General features: G+C 42.7%; 1 protein-coding gene and 1 long non-coding RNA gene across 14 annotated transcripts in view; one reads left to right on the top strand and one right to left on the bottom strand.

Annotated features, from left to right (window-relative positions):
• Positions 1-5,464, top strand: part of LOC128112713 (uncharacterized) — a 29,050-nt gene extending 23,586 nt beyond the window's left edge. The window contains exon 5 of the long non-coding RNA XR_008219127.1: positions 1,422-5,464. This is a non-coding gene — a long non-coding RNA (uncharacterized LOC128112713). The remainder of the gene's footprint in view (positions 1-1,421) is intronic.
• LOC128112710 (protocadherin alpha-C2) overlaps positions 3,989-25,326 on the bottom strand; it is a 246,646-nt gene continuing 225,308 nt past the window's right edge. For 12 of the 13 annotated variants that reach the window (XM_052741957.1, XM_052741958.1, XM_052741961.1 and 9 more), the window contains exon 4: positions 3,989-5,948. In XM_052741957.1, the coding sequence (XP_052597917.1) occupies positions 5,638-5,948 (311 nt within the window). In that variant the 3' untranslated portion in view covers positions 3,989-5,637. The remainder of the gene's footprint in view (positions 5,949-25,326) is intronic. The other variant, XM_052741951.1, reaches the window with a different exon arrangement.

Raw genomic sequence — 25,326 nt, 5'->3', positions numbered from 1 at the left:
AATAATGCGATCATTTCTACCCGGGGAGGAAACACGTGACAATGAGATTAAATAGGGCTAGGAGTGACCAACTTGCTGTTTCCTAAGGAAGTTTCCACTTTCCTGCCCTGATATCGTTATAGTTTTCTGTTTGTCTGGTTTTTTTTGTTTTGTTTTGTTTTTACTTGTTCTAATACATGTCTTGGTGTTTCAATGGATTTAAAAATCTAAGTTTAACACAAAAATTGAGTTTATGTTTGGTCAGTTATGTTTGTACTTTAGGGCTGCTTTAAACTTAAAAAAAAATTCATTATCATGAGATCCCAGGACTCAGTCTTATCTAGGAGTCTAACAGCCCGCAGCCAAGCTCTAGACACTCACTGGGAAATCTCATCCTTTAGAGTGAAGATTCATTGTGATTTCTTTCCTTCTTTCTTTCTTTCTTTCTTTCTTTCTTTCTTTCTTTCTTTCTTTCTTTCTTTCTTTCTTCCTTCCTTCCTTCCTTCCTTCTTTCCTCCCTCCTTTTGTCCCTCCTTCCCTCCATCCTTCCTTCCTTCCTTCCTTCTTTCTTTTTTCGAGACAGGGCCTAAGTATGTAGCTGACTATCCTGGAACTCACTATGTAGACCAGGCTGGCCTCAAACTCACAGAGATCTGCCTGCCTCTGCTTCCTGAGAGCTGGAATTAAAGGCCACTGTGCCCAACCTAATTGCAAGTATTACTGCAGTGGTTCTCAACCTTCCTAATGCTGCAACCCTTTAATGCAGTTCCTCATGTTGTGGTGACCCCAAACCATAAAATTAAGCTACTTCATAACTGTAATTTTGCTACTGTTTTGAGTCATAATGTACATATCTGATATACAGAATATATGAGACCTCCCCAGATGGGTCATGACCCACAGGTTGAGAACTGCTATCTTAATGGGTAAATTCTCACTCTATGTAGGAGACCTTTACAAAGTAGACTTAAAGGGACTCATCCCGACTTGTCCTTTACTGCCTGTATGAGTCTAGGCAAATCTAAGATGTTCTGGTTCTGCTTTTCACCCGTCTGTAGAAGTCACCGCAGGCCTTGGTGACTTACGCTCTTATGCTATTCTTACTCTTAGAGTTCAATACATTCGAATGTGAAGGTGACTTCAAGCCCAGGGTGTTTTCAATCACTGATCAATAAGGTGAAACAGCTGTAAACAGATAGATCATTTAACTATTTACTTGGAGAATTGGTTTTTATTCCCGATAGAAATAAAGAAAGTGCTATGGGACTTTTTCGTCCAAGGCTGAGCAGAGATGTGAGTAAATTTTTTAAATTTGTGTTTATTATTGTACGTGTGTATGTGTGTGTGTGTGTGTGAGCGCGCGCGCGCGTGCACACATGTGCCACAGGTCATGTATGAAAGTCAGAGGATAATTCTTGAGAGTCAATTCTCTTTTTCCATAGTGGATCCCAGGGACTGAACTCAGATCACAAGTGGTTAATTGTACCTGCTGAGTCATCTCACTGCACCTGCTGAGCCATCTCACTGTACCTGCTGAGTCATCTCACTGCACCTGCTGAGCCATCTCACTGCACCTGCTGAGTCATCTCACTGCACCTGCTGAGTCATCTCACTGTACCTGCTGAGCCATCTCACTGCACCTGCTGAGTCATCTCACTGCACCTGCTGAGTCATCTCACTGCACCTGCTGAGTCATCTCACTGCACCTGCTGAGTCATCTCACTGCACCTGCTGAGTCATCTCACTGCACCTGCTGAGTCATCTCACTGCACCTGCTGAGTCATCTCACTGCACCTGCTGAGTCATCTCACTGCACCTGCTGAGTCATCTCACTGTACCTGCTGAGTCATCTCACTGTACCTGCTGAGTCATCTCACTGCACCTGCTGAGTCATCTCACTGCACCTGCTGAGTCATCTCACTGCACCTGCTGAGTCATCTCACTGCACCTGCTGAGTCATCTCACACTGGTTAGGTTTTGTTGTTGTTGTTGTTGTTGCTGCTGCTGTTTTAAGACAAGGTTTGTCTATGTATCCCTGGCTGTCCTGGAATTCACTCTGTAGACCAGGCTAGCCTCAAACCACCTGCCTCTGCCTCCCAATGCTGGGATTAAAGGTGTGCACCGCTTTTGATGAATAAGCCTCAGCCCCGCCTAAAGGTTCTAAGAAAAAGAGGTAAGGAAAAGGATTGTTGATAATAATAACTATTTATTGAGCACATAATGTGGCCAAAATTGTGACTAAACCTTTTGAAGACGATCTTGATAAAAATCTTCCCTACAGATACAAGGCCTGCACTAAAGAGCTCATGGCTTTGGGGGTGAGGAGACTAAGACTGGAAAACTGGGAGCCGTGTCTTGCTAGACCCCCATCAAGTTACAGAGAAATGTTGTGTTACTAACACACTTAGTCCCTCCAAACCCCAGTCAGTGGCTGCAGTCCTTGTGGAAGCCTTGGAGGGGTTATTAATGACTTTAAAAGGGAGCTAAACAAGCTACATGCTCACTCCCTCTCTCAAGGTTCCCCTCTCTTGTCACAATTAACATTCTGGGCTAGAAAGCTCATTTTTGGTGGGGGCCTCTCCTGCGCACTGCGGGGTGCTGAGTAGTGCCCTTGGTCTCTGCCCACTAAAAGCCACTGCACTTTGGCCTTCAAGTACCAAGAAGACCAAGATGTCTCCTGACATAAACTGATGTCCCCCAGGGTAAAACTCCACACTGAGAAATGCCATATCTAAAGTCTACATTCATCAAAATTTAACTTCAAAAGGATAATACCTGTTACAGAATATGTAGCAGCCTGGGCTGAACTCACCCAGGAGGGTAGCTGTTAAGTACTCTACAGCCAACAAAAGTTCATTTGTGGGGGCAGTGTGTGTGTGTGTGTGTGTGTGTGTGTGTGTGTGTGTGAGTGTGTGTGTGTGTGTGTGTGTGCACGTGTGTGTGTGCACGCGCACCTCATTATATGGCTTCCTAATTGTAGTGAGGTGCAAGGGCTAAACAAATAAATAAGATGGCTGGGGAAGGGGTCTCTAGTGATTAAAACTGATTTGCTGCAGTTCTTCTCAGATTGAAATTGCAAAGTGGGAAGTGACCATCAGCCCCCTGGCTGTGAAGTGTGATTCTCGATTACATCCTCGTTTGCCTCAGTGATAAACATAAAAACCAGGGTGACAGCCAGATGCTCTTCAGCAGTAGTAGCTAATGATCAACAGTGTCCCGTCTTCTCCTACTCTTACACTTAGAAATGACCACCATTGCTTTCACACCACCGTTTCCATTTATTAGCAATAACAGAGGAAATACCAATAGCACCAATTAAAAATGAATCCACATGACGTGTTTTATCCTTACAGCTGTAATAACTAGTAACTAACACGAATTGGAAAGCACTTCATAAATTTAAAAAGTGCTGTACATATACATTATAGTTATCATCATTAATAAATTAGCCCGATTCTCCTAGTTCAAAAGGCACGTAAGGTCAGTTACATGGGCTTCAGTGGGGCAAAATGATCACAACCTACAATGTAGCAATGGTTCACATGTGTTGTCAACAAGTTTTACCCCATGCAATCCTGCAGAGCTGAAGTTACACACCCTTCAAAATATGGGAGAATGAAGCTAAAAGACAAGACAGTTTTTTTTTTAGATTTTATGCCTTTTAAAACAGACTCCTACCTCTTTTATATTAACTTTTAAATAGATAATATAATTAATCAAACTTCTAAGTTGTACACAACAAACTTAAAATGTCTTATTTATGGTAACAGTAAATTTTATTACTTTCTATGAGCTGATATTCCGGATAGCATTTCAAAGCAATCTGCAAATTCAAAGAGGTCAGATTGGTACAATTTTGTGCTTGCATACCCTCAGGGACTTTCTTCGGTATTCATTCCAGAACTGTTACTAGAAAAAAGCAGCTTTATCCATTCCCTTGCCAGCAGGAATCTTGGCAAGAGACAGCCCTTGGCTGACCATAAATAAAATTCCTTGAATCACCAGCATCTTGATTTAAGAAAGAAATTTTACTGTGTCTTTCATACACAAAAGCTGATTAACAATGGTTTAAAAAAAAAAAACACTATTTCACTTTTCCACAGGTGTACAAAAGGAAATATAATGGGCTTACATTCAACAATAAAGCTTAAAGTTCACTCTAGGTAATAGTTGCATTAACATTCACATACACAAGCACAGAGTAAGTATATCTCAGGAGTCTTATAATAGCATACAGCATACATATGGGAGATTGATTCAGGTAACATCATAGGTGTTAGTAAGGTTAGCAATTCAGAGTGTTATAGAAAAGGAAAACTAAACAAGGCGAAGGTGTAGGCTAGCACACCAAGACAATCACAGGATCAGAGGAATGAAAAATCTGCTCACTGTATGTATGAGAAAACGATATTTTTCTTCAGTTTCTGGGTCTTGATAGAGTGGGTTAGAGAAGGTTGTGTAATCAAAGTGCACATCATTTTTCTTAGAAAAGAGAGAGAGAAAGGTCCTTTTATTTAGTAATTAATACATGCAAGAGGCAGCCCCAGAGTGACCTGAAAGAGTAAAGCTGTGATTGGCAGGTGGCCGGTATAGTATAATACAGATGTTCCAGGCAATTCTCTTAAAGCACTTCTGTAGCAGCAATGATCATTTTAAATGGCTGTAGACTGGATTCTTTTGAGGGGAGTTGGGGGAATTGTATTCATATTTCTTTAAAGATTTATAGCTATAGACTTTCTCTTTTTTAATAAATCTATCAAACAACAAACAGCATAAAGTGAGGTGTTGGGGTTTTTTTCTTTTGCTTTTGCATATGTGTTGTTGGACAAGGATGTGTCCTTTTCATAAACATTGTGTGCAAAAGAATTTTTAATAGCGTGAGCACAAGGACATGTATAGGAAACACATCAGATCTGCTTCTGTTGCCCTGGCTGACTCTCTGTCAGACACTTGAACTTCTGGCTTGTGTGCATAAAGCAGGTTTCCAGTATAGTGGTACTACAGCCAACAGACTTGAGGGACCCCTAAAGCTTCGTCAGTGGGGGTGGTTTTGTCAGCTAGAAGATGCCCACCACACCTCAAATTAAGAAATTGAGAAAGTCTGGTCCCTTTCAGTTTCACATTTCCCCCTCCCAATGTCTCTGTGTCTTTGTTTCCCGGCCCTTCTTGCGTCAACTAGTCTAACCTGGACCACCCCAACCAATATCAGGCTCTTGAACACTCATGGTAGCTACACATACCCAGTGACAACAAACACCCAAGCTGCTCAACCTGAATACCTTTCAGCCTGCCCTGCAAATGTCATCAAGATGCCTGAAGCACAGGGCAGAGAGTCCAACTCTCACTGGCGGGGCTGGGAAGGCTCTCCTTTGCGGCGGAGGAGAAAGGAAACTTGGGTCTGCTTTTTAGGTTCTGAAAACAAGCCAGAGCGGAGAGAAAGAGTTAACACCAGACTTAGGAAAGCTTTTTTTTTTTTTTTTTTTTTTCAAGACAAAACCTGTTAAATGTGATCAAGACAGACACAGGGAACTTTCTGCAGATTTCTGAGGTCTCTAAGAGGGCTCATATCATAGGAAAAAGGAGCAGGGAGTTGCTACATGGGAGAGATTTGCCATTATTACAAAAATTGGCTAAGTGGCTTGTTTCCGTTTGGTGGCCTCACTGGTCACTGTTGTCGGTTGTACTGTTCCCTTTCTCTTTTTTCTCCTGGGTCTTGTTACCCTTCTTCTTTTTCTTCTTTTTCTTGGTCTCCTCCTTTTTGCCGAAGGTTATAAAGTCGCTTTTGTCAATTTGGTTGTTAGCAGGCTCCTGCCGGATGGAGATGATTGCAGGAGATCCTGGGATAATGAATTTGTCTGGCAACTCACCGGGACCGGACTGTTTGGGGTTGCCTGGTCCGTATTTAAAGGTCCAGCTGTTGCTGTTGACCCCAGCACCCACTGGAGGGGACACCTCTCCTGCCTCAGGTTCTGAAAGACAAAACACCACACGTCAACAACAGTGAATGTATGCCTTCCCTGACGACACACACAAGTGGGACGAACTGCCCTCAAGCCTGAGGGGGAAGCCAGTGTCTGGAAACAATTAGCAGGGCAGATTTTCTTACCACAGGGCCCACAAAACTAGTTTTCTAACGACATGGTTTTAACTCTTTGTGAAGAATTTCCTAAATAAGACAGCTGCAGTAGCTTGCCTGGGAACAAGACAGGAAGTATACAGGCTTAAAGCAGAAAATGCTACTTTCAGTGTATGGATTATTATCATTTATTTTCACGATTTTTGTTTTGTTTTGTTTTTGGAGACAGGATTTCTCTGTGCAGCCCTGGCTATCCTAGAACTAACTCTGTAGGACCAGGATGACCTCAGACTCAGAGAACCACCTGCCTCTGCCTCCTGAGTGCTGGGATTAAAGGCATGCATCACCACCGCCTAGCTAATTTTCACTCTTAATTCTGCCAAACTACAGATGAACTGTTTAAACTAATTACTCGTCTTAATTCTATGGACAGAACAGAAGTGAGATGGGAAGAAATGGGGTACAGAAACTACTCCATAATAGAAGAGGATGGATTCCTGCCGTATACTGAATCAATTTGTTTGGATAAAATATTGCAAGTTAATTTCATTTCCAAACTGAGCCTCCTTTACCAGAGTGGTCACAGTCTATATACCAAGGCACATGTGAAGTACTGTGGAACTTGAAAGAAGAAAATTATTCATTTTATTGGAGAAGGTTATGTGGGGTTCTAGAGGTAAAGTGACATCAGCACCGAGCCCACAGATGATCGTGTAGCCACAGGGGGCTCCAGTGCAAAGCTTCTCCAAGAGTCAACCAAGTTGGAAGATACTCCTTAAGATGTCATAGTGACTTCAGAAGGTAAGCCATAGCTGGAGAGGAAGAGCGATGGTCTACCTGAAAAAGTGACCCCTTGGGCCAGAACACTGGAACCTTTTGACACCACAAGAGAGTTTGCGCATCTGGGTCTGCTTTTTGAAACTCACAGAAAGTTCAGTCAAACAGCTTGTTATGTTCATTTGCATCTTAGGATTGTTCATTCACATCTGTTATTTCCATGTCCTGCTTCCTACAATTTCTCTGGTGTCCCTGAGCACTGTTTTGAACATTGCCTACACCAAGTTCTCTAGACTATTTCCCAAACCAAGGGTCACATTTCGATTCCTATCCTATCAAACCCCTCAGAAACATTCATCACTTCCTTCTTGAAACAGTGACTCAGGAGTTGCTTTGTCATACAAGAGAAGAGTAAACCCCACAGGATCTTAGTGTAGGATTAGGCTCTTGTAACAAGATGGCTCAAAATGAGAGAAAACAGCTTGACAGCATGTGCATTCCATATATACATAGAAACACCAAGGGAATGGACAGTTCCTAAAGAAATGGTTTTAAATTGGATTTCATAGGATTCAATGGAGAGCAGTGAATTTTAGACAAGTGATAAGACAAAGGAATGAACTTGTTAGTCCCCAAGGACAGCAGCTTAAATGGCAGATGGCAACTGGTTGGTACAGGTTGTTACTATAGATTCAAGTCCAAGCCTAGTGCAAAGTTAGCTGTCCTCTAATGGTTATTATTTATTCTCCCTAGTGTGCGTACGAACCTTTTTTTTTGTTTGCTTTTGCAAATCTGTGTTTCACTTTTAGAAAGGCAAAACAGGAGTCAGAGATTTTCTTTTCCTCTTGCCTTCCGTGTTTCGCAGAGGTGTCACCAGGCACGGCAGTCGGCATTCTCTTGACCTTTCTTTTTGCCATTGACCAACTTCTTTTGCACGGCCCTCCTCACCCATATGTGTGAGGGATTTGGCCTGCGACTTTCTTTATTATCCCTACACCCTCCTTTCAGAGTCTCAGCCCTGTTTGAGGGCATAATGACCATCTAAATAGGATAATAAGTTGAACATGGTGGCAGATGCCTATAATCCCAACATTCCGAAGGCTGAAGCAGAAGGTTGGAGAAGTTCAAAGACAGCCTGGGCTACATAACAAGTTCAAGGACAGCCTTGAACCATCTCAAAAAAACAAAAATATAAACCTATAAATAAATACACTAATGAGATATAGATTTGTATTTAAGGTTCCTATCCCCCTCTGTGCTGTAATCTCCTATATCCAACTGCCTCTCTAATGCCTCTAATAGAAATCTGAAGAAATCTGAAATCAAATTTTTGATTCCTTCTAGTCCTATCTAAATCTTTCCAGTCCCATCACATGAGAGATCTCATTGATCTTGTTGTTCAAGCCAGGAAGTGCAGTGCTATCCTTTGTTTTTCTATATTGTTTACAATACATTGACAAGACTTACTATTTATGTCTCCTAAGTATATCTGACTCTGTTTCTCCCCATGTTCGTTCTTTTCAGGACATCATAATCTCCTATACAAACCAGAGCAATAGCTTCTCCCCTTGCTTCACTGCTTCCTCTTGGCCTCTCTCTAGTCGCCCACATAGTAGCCAAATTATCCTTATTCTTTAAAGTCCTCCAGTTTTAAAAATGGAAGTAAAATTCTTTAAAATAGAAATCAGATGAGATCACTCTCCCATCTAAAATTATCTAAGAGCTTTCTACTGTCTTGAGGGGTGCAAGGAAAGAAACTCTTTCACTATTGTACGTAAGAACCGTGAATAAATTGTAATATGATGTCCTTATTCTCCATTCTCTATAAATCTTCCCCACACTGCTGTATTCCAGACTCACAGACGTCCTTTCAGTTCCTCAAACAATCCCTGGGGCTGTTGTGTCTCAAGATCTTGAGAACATTAGGTAGATCCTAAAGGTGTAAGATTTTCACTAAGCCTTGGGAAAATAAGAGGTTTTTTTATTTTCTTCTCAGCACACAACTTCTCCAAGATTCTAGCCAGAAGACATATCATAAAATATAACATTAAAGTGACTTTAGAAATGGAGCCAGAATATCTCAGATGATCTCTTTTCCATTCTTCTTTTTTTAATTATCTTTTTATGTGTATTTTGCCTGCATGTGCATTTGTGTGTCATGTGTGTGCACGGTGCCCGAGGAGGCCAAAAGAGGTTACTGGATCCCCTGTAACTATAATTACAGATGATTGAGTGAGCTGCCATGTGGATGCTGGGAATCTGATCCTCTCTCTAGAACACTGGTCTTTAGGAAGAGCAGCTGCTCCTCTTAACCACTGATCTATCTCTCCAGCCCTTCCCTCCATTTTTATCATGATCCCCATTCTCCTAGTCTGTGATTAAATGTTATCTCTTCAGAGAAGTGACACCAACATGGAGCCCGAATTTCCACGTAGAGCCTAAGAAAGATGAAACAAAAAAAAAAAATGAATTTTGCTCCGAAGAGGTACTGCTGTGTAGCAGAGCCCTTGAGCAGCCAGCAAGTTTAATAGAAATAGAAAGTGAAGTGAAAACACCAACAGTACAGGCACCAACTTCCTAGAGCTGGGGAGGTTAAACACAGCTCTTGGGCAGGCCCATGTGCTTAATGCTTGGCTCTCAAGGACCCAAGGAGGGGGCAGACCCAACTGCCAAAGTCACATGGCAGAGGACCTAACTACTACTTAGCAGTTTAAGGTTTGGCTCAGACAGTCAGAGAATGCTACAGGTGCACAACAAAACAGGTCTACCATGGGGGGAAAAACTTTAAATAGGTTACAGTGTACATAGGTGCTTAAGGAAAAAAAATGGGCATAGACAGTCATAGGAAAAAACAAATAGTTTAAGAATAATTAAGTAAAGTCTTTAAAGAAAGAGTAAAATAATAGAAAAAGAATAAGCCACATAAAGACGGGAAATACACAGGGAGTCTGGATCCTGTATGGTGCTTTGTTGACTTTGAATATTTTGAATGCTGATGAGCGAATGGCAGCTGCTGAGAGACATGGGATTGTAGAAGGAATTGCTGGATTAAACCATCCTAGATACTTTAGGGATTTCTTAACTTTAAAATGAAAATCAGAAAATGAATTGTGTTGGGAGAGAGGTTATGCTTTTGTTTCTACAGGAAATGAAAGACCATGGATTCCTTCAAAATTAATAGAGACCAGATTTGATTGGGGGAGACCCCCTGAAAATCTTGGCTAAAGATATAAAGAAATAAACCTAGAAAAACTACAAGACAGGTGACATATATGCTTATCCCTTGGCATGGGAACAGCTGTAAGACTGGATGAAACATGACAAATCTTGTTGATTATAGAATCCTCATGACTTATTATTATATGCCATCCTTTCATATGGCATTGGATAGAGGTTTGGTTATACAGCCCAAACAAACTTATAAAGTTTACAGGTGTCTTTTTACCTGCTCAAACATAAAACAAAAAATTATCTTGGGCTGTCTTGTGTACAATGCACAGTTCATACTTGTGTTAATGCAGATATGTATGTTACCTTTGAAAGTTTGTGTGTTTTCAGAGCAAGAGGACCAGACACCAATGAAAATGTATGGCCCAGGTGATCCATCCTTTCAGAGTGCCTCTGTTGCAGTTTCTTCAAAGTTCTGTGTTCAGAAAAACTTCAAGGCTGCTAGCTGAGATGGTCTAGCCTCACAGACTACTCTAGCCAGAACTTCAAATAAGCCTCACACTTTCTCATTACACAGAAACTGGACAACAAATGTTATAGCTAGTTTTCTTAGGACTTGACCATTATCTCAATTTTCTCAGGGTCCCATGGGGATTTTTTCACCCCCAGACAGCAGGAAGCAGTCTAGAGAACACAACGCTTACAGTCCCAAGAGGTGGGGTGGCTGGCTTTTGGTCATTCAGTGGGTTATGGATATTTGTCATCATTTACTGTGGATACAGGCATATAGGATAAAAAGATAACTATTCATCTCGAATATTGTACATTGGTATGGATTTTTGTATATTGATACAAATTTAAGGTTATTTTTGTTATACTGTATATGTTTCTACTCTTATTTAAGGTATTGTACCTATGCAGCTCATTTAAAAATGTAATATAAAGTTCTAGTCACTGAAAGCTACTATTACAAACTGTTTAGGATAATTTAAAAATGCAAGTTAATAGTCATCTATAACAATCAAACTTGTAGTCATGTTAGGTATGTTTTCAAGGTTAAACATATATTTTAGATAGATAGGTGATTTTCAAATACTCCAGAGACTACAGAATATGGTATTTAAGATGTTTAATAGCCTAAGGATTTTCATGACAGTGAGACATGTCTGCTCCTGGCAGCACCAATCTACTTCATAAAAGGATGATGGGAGTTGAAGAATATTGAGTTCACTTTCATTGTGGCAAATATAGTCATTTGGACAAGAAACTGCCCTTGCCTCAACTGCTGAAATATACTGTACAAATTGGACAAGCAGGACATAAAGGAAAAAGACTGCTGAACTTTGCCAAGACAAGATGGGACAGTCTTTCAAAACGCCTGCTTCACAGAAAAGTCTATCAGATATTCTAGGTCCGAGGGCCAAAGATGGATGCCCCAATCTTGCAGAGAAATCTTGGGTGGCTGTTCAGGCAGCTAACTACTTCTGTCATTTCTATAGTTTTAGAAGTTGTTTGTTCTGCACTTCCTGTTTACTCAGTTAACATTATATCTTTCTTGGGTCTCTGATGGAGTTGAAGATGAGATAGTTATAATTATAGTTTTCCTTGTCACCAAATTCAGAAAAGAAACTTACATAAGAGATGTAAAGTTTATAAGGTTGAAACCATAAAAGCTTAAATTGTTTATCTAAAAAAATGTTTTGAGGTTTAAAATGATAATTTGGGGTTGGCAATACAAGTTAAGATAGAAAGTAAATTAGGTACACAACTTTGGACTCACCAAGCAAGATAGGGTAGATAATGGAGTATTTTCTCTGAATTCACCAAATGCAAATGAACTGGATATTGTAAAAGTAATTCTTACCTGATAATTATTCTTACTGTATATAGTCTTACTACGTTAAAGCTAAAGCTTTTTATTTAGACAAAAAGGGAGAAATGTTGTGAAATGTTTAACTATGCAAACATGTGTTGCATTTGTTTTTATTGTAGAATACTTATTTAACTATGTAAAGATGTGTTGCATTTGTTTATGTGAAGATGTGTTGCTGTTTTACCTTGCCTACCTAAGGCACCTGATTGATCTAATAAAAAGCTGAACAGCCTATAGTGAGGGAGGAGGTATAGGAGGGACTTCCAGGAAGGGAGAGTAAAAAGGAGGAGGAATTTAGGCTCAGGAAGAAAGAAAAAGAGATGCCAAGGAGACACCAGGGGCCAGCCAGACACAGAGGAAGCAGGAAAGGAGGATATACAGAATAAAAGAAAGGTAAAAAGCCTGAGGCAAAACATAGATGAATACAAACAGGTTAAATTAAGTTAAAAGAGCTGGTAGGACAAGCCGAAGCTAAGGCCAAGAATTCATAATTAATAATAAGTCTCCATGTCTTTATTTGGGAGCTAGTTGGTGGCCCAAGAAAATTCCAACTACGGAGAAGTATTCTTATAATCATTCCGGGCAAGCACCTAGTAGTTAATATCTTCTTCACCTAATAGAATCTACTTCTTCAAGATTTTCAAAACAAGATATACAGACATAGATACATTTACCAATATAATCAATGCTTAGTATAAATTCTGGTTCACTCATGTATATAAATATTTGTTAAGTTAATGGACAAAAGGGTTGTTGTGAAAAGCAAAAGTGGTACCCATTCTGGTAGACCAAACAACTCTATACTGATGATGCTTTTGAAGTCCAAGAAGGAAATGAGGTAATGCATACAAAGTGGGAATCCTGATGCTCAGCACAATGTAAGCTCCATAAATGGTATCACATATGGATGGATGGAGATATATATATATATATATATATATATATATATATATTTCACAGTGCTTGGAACTAGAGGGACCAGATAAGATATGAGATTACAGCAAGCAGGAAAGAGGGGAATAGGAAATTTCCTTCTCTCCTAAACCCCTTTTCTCATAGCACAATTCCCTTGGTAGAGTTAAAGCTACAGCACTCCAGGGATAGTGCAAGAGACATTGTTCCCCCTCTGAGGCTAAAACTAATCCTTTCCTACAAAACAATCCAATCTTCAGTTTAGCTCAGCTAGAATCCAGCTGTTTAACTTTCAGATGCAGGCTCCAACTCTAAAAGACCTAGAATAAAGGGTGAGCAGGGAAGGCATCCATTTTTGTTTGGAACCCAAGGCCTCTCACATACTAAGCAAGTGCTCTACTACTGAGTCATACCAGCTGCCTTATTTATTCATTTACTTATTTTAGTTGGAGACAAGGTCTTCCTAAGCTGAGCCTCGAACAATTGTAGTGCCTCTAAAAAACAAAAACAATGCTGTGGAAGATCTGGCCCTGATGGCATGGGCCAGTAGAAGAGCTGGCTCTGCCCCTCAGCTGGAAGGGAGGGGTTGATCCCAGCAGCCTGGACTGAGCAAATCAGCTACCACCCAGACCCACATCCTGGGCCTTGGATTGACCCACCTTAACATCTTCCCTATCTATGACCTGCTGGAGTGTGAAGGGACTGGTCCTGCAGAACCATAGCCACAGGATCCCCACGACTGACTGGGGCAACAGCGGGATATCCAAGAGGAATTTCAGTGAGGGTCCAGTGATGATGGTGCACCAGAAGCCCGAGGCCTTGAACTTGACTGACACCTTATTTCAATGCAAGTAAAGCTGAGAGGACAAAAGGGTGTACTGCCTGACACACCGTGACTCCCAACGCCACCGAGACGAATGAAGAGCAGTTGGAGAGGCAGGAAAGATAGAGGAGCAAGGTGGGTTTTATTTTGTTTTTAATTAGTATTTTTTAAAATTTTTCTTTTGGCGGGGACACTATGGGAGTGAGGGCCCATATGGAGGGACTGGGAAAGGAGGAGGATTGGGATGCATGATGTGAAATTTCCAAAGACCCAATAAAAATTATGTTAATTAAAAAAAACAAAAACAAAGAAGAACAACTGGGTATTGAACCTAGGACTTTGCACATACTAAGCAAACGTTCTGCCACGGGGCTATAGCCTCAGTCCTAAGGAATGTTTTAAGTGTTTAAAAACTTTGGATTCGGTGTCCAGAACTAGGTTTCAGCACCAGCGGCGTGCTTTAGGTACCCTTTCAAAAGCTCAGAACAGAAAACTATCTGACTATAGTCAGGCCTCTATATGAGGGCCTTCTTGCAGTCACCCAGAGGTGCAGAGCTTAGAGATGGCTTCATTCTGTGGAGTAAAAGAACATTAGTGGCCTCATGCACTGGCCTTGCAGCAGGCCCATCTGCCAGCAGCTAATTGACCTCTTTTATACGTCAGGGAGCTTCCTTGGCCTTTGCTGGCAGTCTTGGTTTTACCTGACTCAGGATAAACTCTGAAGAGGCAGTTAGAGAGCTATTCAGGTACATCCCTCATGTGTTCAGCTTCTGTGGAGCAGGAGGAGGTGTGGTTTCTCCAGTACTCCCCAGACACTGCGCTGCTTAACCTATTCTGGTCTCCTCATGTGAGGGCTTCAGCAGCATCTGTATTGTGACTCACTCAAGTGAAAGCATAGCTCAAGGTTCTGACAGCCTTTCCTGGCCTCCTGTTCAGATTCGTTTTTTGACTAGGAGAACTGAAGATGGCTAGTTTTGCCTGTTAAATGCTGTGCCTTTTGGGCAGATCCAAGGACACAGCTCCTTTTGAAGAAGATGTTACGGAAAGATGCAACAAACTCCAGATGCAAGCCAATCCCAGCAAAAGATCCACAGAGGAAATGTCTCTTCCTTCAGAGATACCTCCCTCCTCTCCTCCTTAGAGCTCCCACAGGCCCCCTCCCATTACTCCCAGAGACAGACACAGCCAGTCAAGATCCAAAGAGCTGGTCCTGAAGGCTGAAGCAGACATTGTAAGTTCAAAGTCAGCCTGGGCCATAGAGTGAAACCTGTCTACAGTTTTTAAGTAGTAAAAGGTCTGGGAGTATAGATGAGTAATAGACTTCCTGCCTAAAATGCATAAGGCCCAGTACCATAACCCCCCCCCCCCCCGGCCGAATCCAAATAAGTGGGCTTCTTAGATCCTAGAAAAAGGATATAAGAAATATCAAGCCCACAAGAGTTTGGATCCTTAGGAGGAGCCCTTCCAGATATTCAGACGACAATTCAAGATTTAGAAGTTTTAGTAAAGTCAGACCACAATATGAAAAAAAGGGTTTTGCTTTTTTCTTTCTTTTTGTATTGGCCCGTTTCTTCTAAACTTAAAAATTAGAACAGCGTGTATTTTTCGAAAGTACAAATCTTCACTTTTTACTTTAAAAACTGCTTTCCAGAAATCGCTAGCTGGCAACTTCATGTAGTCCTATAATCCACTTGGGCACTGCCCAGGGGTCTTTGGGAAAATTTCCTATCTATCCTCCTTCACGCTAAACTAAGCCTGGCTGCACGGGTTCCTGATGTGTTTCAGGGACTAGGAATGACTGGGGAATCAAAAGCCAGGGGAGGTTCCGAAGATGATTCGGTAAATGCTAGGCCTATAAACGTTTCCCCAATGCCCCATTCTGAGCTGCAAGAGATAAAAGGGAAGCAAAGAGAACTCTAAGAAACAGATACTGCTAATGTGTGTCTGTTTTGTAAACGAGGGGCCTAAGGACCAATTTTGGTCACATGATTACTAACTGGTGCCCCCTGGAACTAGGATCTAGGTAGATTGGCAGAGGCACATCCTGAACTGTGCATCAAGGTCCTTTGAAAACCCAAAATGTAATACATGTACAGGAGTTGTTATGGCTATCTGTTTTGCTGCCATCTGGGAGAGGCAGAGAGGCAGGATGGGGCCTCCGAGCTAGAATCTGCTGAAAGGAACGGAGGTGGGGGAGGGGTGCGAATGTGAGAGCGAGGAGTCAGGAAAATCACAGCTCAGCCTCCAGGTTTCAGGCCCTCCCCGCCCCCCTTCCTCCCCATTCATCCCTTTGTTACCATCTCTGGGATTCAGTGCCGAGGTTAATAAAGAGCTTCCAGAAAACCCATCATAGTGATTAAAGCCGAGGACTATCTTGCCAGACAGCACTTTGGAGCCAGCCTACCGCCCACTCTGATCCGTCAGTGCACCGAGCAAAGGCTATTAAATGATTACAGGCGCTTCCGGCCCAGCCAGCCAGCTTCCCTGGACTGCTTGCTGCTCCAGGGGTGGGCTGCTGCTGCTGATCTCGCTGCTGAGGGAAGAGTCTGGTCACCAAAGGCTCAGGGTTTGCATGTGAACATCTAGAGGCTTGCTGCTCAGTGCCACCCCGCCTGCCTCTCCCTCTCCGTTGCTGCTTCTGCCACCCGCGCCACAGACACAGTCACTGCCTTCTTTCAAGCGGCCCCGACTTCCTTTGTGTCTTCTAATTTTGAGCAACCGTCCCTTGCCCCTGCCCCCTTCCCCGGCTTCCACTCCCTAGAACTTAGCAAGAGCTTAGAATTATATACATGCTCATTCTGACTAAAGGGAAAAACAAAGAAAAAAAAAAAAATCCACCACCAAACTGCTAAACACTGACTATTGATGTAAACTACCCACCCCCACTCCCGCCCACCGTGCTTCCCACTTTTACAAGGGTTTGTGAACTGACTGGAGAAGCGCCGCGAACCTCTCAGCCGCTGATCAATTGCATAAACCTAAACCGCAGTTCACAAAACAGGCAGAATCCGAGCCTGAATCCTGTCCTGGATCAGAAAGACAACTTTCTAGGCTACAAGCACCTGGGGACCGACCAACCACGTCCTTCATTTCCTTACGGCTTCTTGATTCTACAGTGGGCCGAGAAAGAATTCCCATAAAAACAAACAAATGTCAGCATGCATTCCCTGGGCTCCCTAAGACTTGAAACTTTGTTTCCAGGATACCCAGGCTTAACGCCTAGCTACATGGTGTCAATTATGATGTTCTGTATAGCATCTAATATCTTTGGGCCTCCGCTTTCATGTGTAAAACGGGTAATAATAGCAGTTGTTATGAGATTAAATGTATTTCTTCTTAAAGAGCACCTGCCTGGCACAAAGTAAAACCATCATTAGCTCTTTCTTGCTAGTAAGATAGAGCAACAGGAGATTCACTCATTTATTAAAGGACTATTGAAGGCTCATCATGAGCCAGGCAGTTTATCTGCATATTTTGCATATGTATACTTGACTAATTTTAAGTTATTATAATTAATTAAATTTACTTATATATGGATTTAAATAATTTTTATTTTTCAGATAAAAATATCTGAAGGCTTGAATTACAGCAAGTTGATTTGCTCCGAATTCCAGAGGGATTTGACAATAAAGCTGAAAAATTATTCTCTCACTGGCTCTTGGCTCAATAAGGCAATGGTTACTCCTCTGAACACACACACCTTGGAAAGCCTGGGAGTGTGTTGTGTGTGGAAGGGTAAAGTTGCCCTAGATTCACTGGCTTAGCTCTTGGTCTGGAGGGTAGATGGGGGGCGGGGGTGCACCTCTGATCAGAAATCAGACTGGGCAAGTGGAAGGCTGATCCCCAGGGGTCACCAGAACTGCCACCCCTGGTGTCTCACTCTCTTTGGGTGGGCGAGCTGCTCTGGAAGAAGATTCTATGACTGTCTGGTGCCTTGAGCCACAGCTGGGCTAATTTTCAGTAATCTTGGAGCGGAAGAAAGAAATACAGTTGGCATATTTTTAAAGCCACAGCTCTCGCTTTGTGCCCAAAATAACTCTGCCATTTCTAGGTTAAGAGTATAAAGGCATCACGTGCTCCAAACCCAGATTCAAACATTGGCATGGCTGGTCTCAAACAAATTCAACTTCTTTCAGTATCCTCCACAACCCAGCCAGGGCTCAAGCTGCCTGTTTTCTCTGTTTTATTTCTTGGTTGCTCAAGTCCTCCAGAAAAAAAGGAATTTCCCCTGACAGCCTTTCTTCTCAAACATCCCACTCGCCACTCCTCCGTGGAGGCTGACTATTATACCTGAAGGAAGCAGAAATGCTGAGAATTCAGGTTCTGCAGGAAGGGTCGTAGATTTGAACTGCAGTCTCATCCCCACAGAAAACCCGTGAGCATTCACTGGGCCTCTCAGCACCTGTCTTTTCAGATGCAAAGCATATCCACCTAACAATGTTGGTCTCTAACAATATCCACCTAATAGGGTTGTCAGCATTAAAAAGAGACAAGGCTCATAAATTACAGAGAAAAATGCCTGGCATGAAGAGACTTGGAAATAAAGGATGGTTATCATTAGTACGTACAGTTCCTTTAGGGCCACCGTACTGCTGTTAACCTATTTTTTGTGGGCAATACTTCCAGGAAATCTCTCTTCCCAGAGGGTCCGCCCCTCCTAGGTATCACTGAAGACCACCCACAGTGAAGCTTTCCAGCTTAGAAGTGGTTGGGAAGGAGGGAGGGATTCTTGGGGGCCTCTGGAAGAGGCAGCCTGGCTAGACATGGTAGAAAGTACCCTAGATTAGGTATCAAAAGCCCTGGATTCAAACATCACCTCCACTACTCTGCTTTCTTCTCTTTTTTCCTATACTATTTTGTTAACATCGATTTGATGGTTTCTATCTGTAAAATGCATAAAATACCTTCTTCTCAGAAGCTTGATTGCTCACACCACTACATTTATTTATTTACAACAAAATATGGCAGGTGTTAGGAGCAGGGATATGAATCAGGAAAATGAATATGGACAGGTGTCCTATTCTTGAAGCGTTACAATACAGTAGGAGAAAAAGGTAAATCAATGAATTGTTTGTTTGTTTGTTTGTTTTTCGAGACAGGGTTTCTCTGTGTAACAGGCTCTAGCTGTCCTGGAACTTGCTTTGTAGACCGACCAGGCTGGCCTCAAACTCACAGCGATAGGCCTGCCTCTGCTGGGATTAAAGGTGTGTACCATCACACCTGGTCAAGTAAATGATTTTCTTTTCCTGAGCTAAGGACTGAACCCAGGGCCAAACCTAGGGCCTTGTGCTTGCTGAGCAAGTGCTCTACCACTGAGCTAAATCCCCAACCCCTAAGTAAATGTATTTTAAGGTAGAGTAGCTGGCATAATGACAGTGCTCGCTTTCCTAGAGACAGTATGTACAAAACATAAAAACACCACTCAGAATATGGAATGGTGCTTCAGCTCCTGTACTCCTCTCCCTAGATGCATGGCCTTATTAAACCCTAACTGTTTCAAGTTCCTAAGCAGAAAAATGGGCATAATGATGGGCTTAATGGACTAAGTGCTTAAGATAGTATCTGGTACACGGTTTGAACATAGAGTACATTTTAACTATTACTACTGCCGCTTACAAGTTCTCTCCTAAATTTTCTTCTCTCTCTGCTCCAGGGTTCTCAATATGGAGGCTAAGACTCTTAATGACAGTGTTACTGTGTTCAGTGACATAGCACAGGCTGGAGGTGGGGTCAGAGGGAAAGGTGTCACAGTTGCTGTACAACCACAGATAAGAGAACACTAAGTTGTTATTTTCATACTCTACTGCCTCACAATCCTCCTTCTAGAAATACATCTTACACAGACATTAGTGAAAATGTATAAGACATAATTACAAAAATACATATATTGCATTGTTTACAAATGAAGATACCAAAAGGAAACTGGATAAAAATAAATTGAATTTTAGGCCTACAGCTTAATATTATCTGCCTTATTAAAGAATGAAGTAGCTCTATTTGTACTGACTTACGTATTTGTTAAACACACAAACATATTTTAAAAAGTATAAAAATGAAAGGACCAAGCAGATGCCACAACAGGCTGCTCAGCCTTCTCTCAGAGATCAGGCCTCAATTTCAGTTTCCTGAGACTTGAGCAAGCAGTTTCTGGGAGGGCCATGAACAAAAGACATAGTCCTTGCAGTAGCTCCCTTTCTGCACGTACTCTGACTGCTCAAAGTTCACCCAGATGTTTACTGTCTGGGGCCCCTCACCAACTTAGAGTTATGTGCATGACGTGCTAGGCCAGCTAGCCCCCATGGCAGCTCAAGGACAGAGCCTGGACCACTGAGCCAGCCCCCACAGTCAGTATGTACTTGGCCAGCCAGCCCCCATGGCGGCTCAAGGACAAAGCCTGGGACTTGTGCTGGACTGCCCCCAAAGTGATAATTTTAACACCAACCAGTAAATTCAAAGGTTACATACCCTCACCCAATTAAAAGAGAACAGAGATAAAAATAAACCAAACCGAGTTGCACCCATGCAAAACCCCCCCAACCCCCCTGAAGGGCTTGTGGTTTTGCCTTTAAAAAAGCTAGCCACACAAAGAGAGAGCAACTCCTCCCTGCCTCACTGTATTGGGTGTAGGAATGAGTTCCCTGCCTAGACTTGTATCTACAGAATAAACCTTGCTGTTGCATTCTGGACATCCAAGGTCTTCAGTGGTCTCTTTAGGGTCACAATCTGGGCATAACAAAAAATGCCTGGGCAGTACAGTAGAACTGACCTTATTGTCAGGGGTTCAGGTGAACCTCCCAGAGAACACGAGCATGGGAGATCTGGCTCTGTTGTCCGCCATATGGTAGTATGGGCTCGGAGCGATCCACCCTCACCCCGCCCCTGTCCCTCCTGCCTATGGCAGGTGGGAGAGCTGGTCCTGGGGTCATAAGAGTGGGAGAACTGGTCCTGCCTCTCACCAGCTGCCTTTACCTCACCTGGGCAACACAAGAGAGATGGCCCTGATGGTGTAAGGGTGGGAGAGCGACCCTGAGGCCATGAAAGCAGGAGCACTGGCCTGTCCCTTGCTCATCTCTTCAAGAAGTGAACTAGCCAGGACAATGCTGGAGAGCCCACCCTGGTGGTGAGGACAAGGGAGAGCTGTCGGAATGATCAACCCTGCAACTACCCAGGCCCAGAACCAAGGTTATGAGTTGGTGCATCCCAACTCACATAAAGGAGCCAGTCCTGTAGACCCAAAGCTGCAGGATCTCCATGACACAGGGAAACAACGGGATCCAAGAAGAGTCCCAGTGAGGGCCCAGTATTGATAGTGTAGCAGAAACCAGGCCAATGATGCTTTGCAAAGAACACTTACAAGTAAAGATTTATGGATAAAGGGTTTACTGCATGACTCACTGTGTCACACTACAACTTCCATGACGAGATTGATTTTTTTCTTTTTTTCATCTCTTTTAAATTTTATTTTATTTTGGGGGTAAGGTTGCAAGGGCAGAGGGTGGATATGAAGGGACTGGGAAATGAATGGAATTGAGATGCATGAAATGAAAGACACCAAGAATTAATAAAAAGAAAGTTAAAGTACACATATGCATAGTTATACACTAATATGCATAATAAATTCCACTTTGATTTATGAAAATGTATACATTATAGAACTAAAGTGTTTTAAAGATTTGATAGCGTGACCTCTAATATAAACTACAGACTGTGGGTGATAAGGATTAATCAGTCTAGTTTTATCAGTAGTAACCAATCTACCACTCTGGAGCAGAATATCCACAGGGAGGGACAGCTGTGCATATGGGAGGGGCACCACATTTCCTGTTCTATTTTACATATGGGAGGGGCACCGCACTTCCTGTTCTATTTTGCATATGGGAGGGGCACCACACTTCCTGTTCTATTTTTCATATGGGAGGGGCACCACACTTCTTGTTCTATTTTACATATGGGAGGGGCACCGCACTTCCTGTTATATTTTACATATGGGAGGGGCACTACACTTCCTGTTCTATTTTGCATATGGGAGGGGGCACCACACTTCCTGTTATATTTTGCATATGGGAGGGGGCACTGCACTTCCTGTTCCGTTTTGCTGCGAACTTCATTGGCTGCGGATGGTGTTGCACATCTGTCATTCCTGCACTCAGGAGGCAGCTTAAAGTCCATCCTGGCTACACAGCAAGTCCTAAATTAGCCTTGCTACATGAAGAGGTCCTGTATTAAATAAAGAAGCAAAATGTATTCATTGAGAACTATTTGGAGGATGTGCACAAAATTGCTACCTATGGCTGCCTCACTGAAGGGGAATGGTTGATAGAATGGCATTTTATGCAAATAGTATGATACTGTTTAATATACATCAATGATTTAAATTTTATCATTAAAACTTTTATGAGCATTTTGGGAGATAAGCACTATGCTTCTGATAGTACTTGTTACTGCCCAGGTAGAGAATGAGGCATTACTCATTGTTTCAGTTCGGCAGAGATTTGATTTTCATAATTTTTGTTTCATAACTAAATCAAGTAGAAAAAGATCAAAACAAACACAAGCTCAGCATAGCTCAAAACTCAAGACACTGAGTCATTATTGTGGATAGTGAAGACCCTTGCATGCCCCATAGTGCCTCACGAGGAGATTGAGAAGAAATTAAGAGTCTCAAGGTAGTGATTATATGAAAATGAGGGCATGACTGCTCCTGGAGATGTGTGAGGAGAAGAATGTTATTGGAGATACAAGGGAGAGAAAGGCCAGAGGCATCTGGAAGAGTCCAGACTAAAGCAGACCATGAGAAGGGGGCGGGGGGAGTGAGAGAGGAAGAGAAGAAAAAGAGAGCCAAAAGGGCAAAGAGGCCAAAAGCCAGCCAAGACAGGAGCCACGAGTGTGCTTGGCCAAACTGGCAGGTTTCTTTCCTTTGGGAAGGCCCTGAGCTGGAGAGGTTTAGGGCAGAGGGGGCAGGGTGAGGAGTGCTGGGAGGGGCCTCAGGTACTGAGTGAGCCTAGAGGCCCAGAGTGCTTTTGGTATGCTAATAGACACCACAGTTAGCCATTTATCCCAGGTTTCTTTGGCACCTGACAGCGAAGTCTTCCTAAACGCAGGGGCGGGTGAAACCAGCGTAGCCTGGACCTGGATCCCCACAGCTAGCTAGCATCCTCCTTCCGGGGACAATCACTTCCCTAAGTGTTCCCGCTCCCTGCCCTACCTGGAAGCGTGTGAGGCACAAACACTCCCCCTACCAATAAAGCAGCCTCTGCCTCTGGTTGCTCTTTCAAACTTTCCTTCCCTCCCCGCCCCGTCACACCACAGTCTGCGCTTCTTGGAATTTGGCAGCGATCCCAGGCTTCTGTGTTGCTGTGTCACTTCTCAGCCTCAAGCAACCATTTCTAGACGAGTAGTGATATCTCTGCATTGAGGACATAAAATGGAGAATGTGTCAGAAGACCACAGTAGCCGGTGGACAGGAGCATTCCTTCACCACCACCACCACCACCAACCTGACCTGCGCACTTCAACGGCAGCCATTTAACACGGCAAACATTATTTCCAGTCCTACTTTGTGTGCCGGGCACTGTGCTAACTTAAGAGTTTTAAATTTAGTGAAAAGAGTGCTGGTAGCATTTTTTTTTTTTTTTTTTTTTTTTTTGGTGCTTGACGCAAAACCATCCAGAGCGATATTCATGCATTATCCAATCTCCCCTGTTTTACGTATTATTGCACAGTTTGGTGGTACAAAAGCTTTTGGCACTGTGAAGGGCTGCTTCAGTAAACTGCGGTAATAGAAAGGCAGCTGTAAACACACCTGCCTTCACTATCTACGCTTCCTCAGATATGAACACCCCAGGTCCCCCTAAATTGATTGAGAACATTCTCAAACCAGTCCTATGTATTAGTATGGGAGTATGGGGGTGGGTAGGTCATGTTGCATTTGCCTCCCCTTTACTTCCCTATCTTACAGTTCCTAAACTTGGTTTGTGTCTTAGTTAGGGTTTCTATTGCTGTGATGAAACGTCAAGACCAAAAAGCAACTTGAGAAGGAAAGGATCTATTCGGCTTATACTTCCACAGCACTGTTCATTATTGAAGGCAATCAGAACAGGAACTCAAACAGGGCAGGATCCTGGAGGTAGGAGCTGATGCAGAAACCATGGAGGGGTGCTGCTTACTGGCTTCCTTCCCATGGCTTGCTCAACCTGCTTTCTTATAGAACCCAGGACCATCAGTCCAGGAATGGCACCACCCCACCATGGGCTGCACCCCTCCTCATTGATCACTAATTGAGAAAATGCCTTACAACTGGATCTCATGGAGGCATTTCCTCAGCTGAAGCTCCTTCCTCTCTGATGACTCTGGTTTGTGTTTTAAGTTGACACACAAAACCAGCCAGTACAGTTGGAGAAAGGAAAAAGGCTTTTCTTCTCAGCTTATTAACTCATCTTGACACCACACAGGCTGGTATTTGAAGATTTGGTAGAGCTGAGAGAGCTTTAAAGCATTTCCTAAAAAACAAACCCTGGGGCTCTACTGCCAGAGAGTAAAACTACCAGTTGTTGTTTTTTTGTTTTGTTTTTTTTTTTAAATCAGAGTATTTAAGGCCAGTAAAAACTGGCTTCAGTTTGCCTTTCTGATATCACTTCCCTTACACTTTCCTACCCCACCCACCAAGTACAAGATTATATACTTCTTGTTATTTTTTTTCACATATTGTTTACTTTGCCTGGAATCTTCTTCCTCTCTGCATCATACTTTCCATTCTGCTATATACCATATTAAATGCCAAATAAAATCAGACACGGTCTCTAGACTCCCAATTCCATCATCTAGGTTTCCATACACCCATCATTCATGGCTGTAGAGAAAGGGTTCGTGTCCTGCAAAAATAATTTGGGGATCCTCTCAGAGAAGATAGATGAACTCACTCAACTTACATGAAGTTTGTACTGAGTACAACAGAGTCAGGCATTCTGAGTGCCCAGCATCACAATGGCCCCACCCATGTACCACAGGGCTGTTCATACCAAATGACACTATCATATTTCTATCTTACTTTTCACACTTCTGTTTTCCATGATTAATTACGAGGAAAGAACTGTTACACATTTAATATTTTATTTTATTTTTTTTTTTTTTTTGGTTTTTCGAGACAGGGTTTCTCTGTGTAGCTTTGCGCCTTTCCTGGGACTCACTTGGTAGCCCAGGCTGGCCTTGAACTCACAGAGATCCGCCTGGCTCTGCCTCCCGAGTGCTGGGATTAAAGGCGTGCGCCACCACCGCCCGGCTTAATATTTTAATCGTATCAGCTGGATAAGAGCCCACTCTGATGTAAGGGCTTAATTAATGGCTGATGGTTCTACAGGAGGTCCCAACCAAACTCAATACTGAAACCAAGCCAAGAGAAGTACCTCTAGCAAGAAGGCGGTATTTCACTTCATCTGTGTGGAAGCAAACGGAGGGTGGAAAGAGAGAACAGGAGTAAATGGGGGTTTTAAGGAGGAGAGCTGATGCTGGTGAACAGCTATGGAATTGCAACAACCTGCCTGGGCCATGGTTTGTGTAAAGATCTTCCTAGTGCCTTTCAAATCACAGCCACTTAGAGGCGATTATCCTGTAGGCAAGGTTGTGACCCTGGGTGAGAAAGATCACAGAAGTTAATGTAGACCTCTAAAACCCTAGATTCAAAGATAACACACCAAAAAGCCATCCTCCTGAAAGAAATTT

The sequence above is a fragment of the Peromyscus californicus genome, unplaced genomic scaffold, assembly GCF_007827085.1.
Source record: "Peromyscus californicus insignis strain IS unplaced genomic scaffold, ASM782708v3 Scaffold_17__1_contigs__length_78620276, whole genome shotgun sequence".
NCBI classification, from domain to species: Eukaryota; Metazoa; Chordata; class Mammalia; order Rodentia; family Cricetidae; genus Peromyscus; species Peromyscus californicus.
Note: the sequence above shows the minus strand (reverse complement) of the source record. Positions and strands in the feature narration are given on the sequence as shown.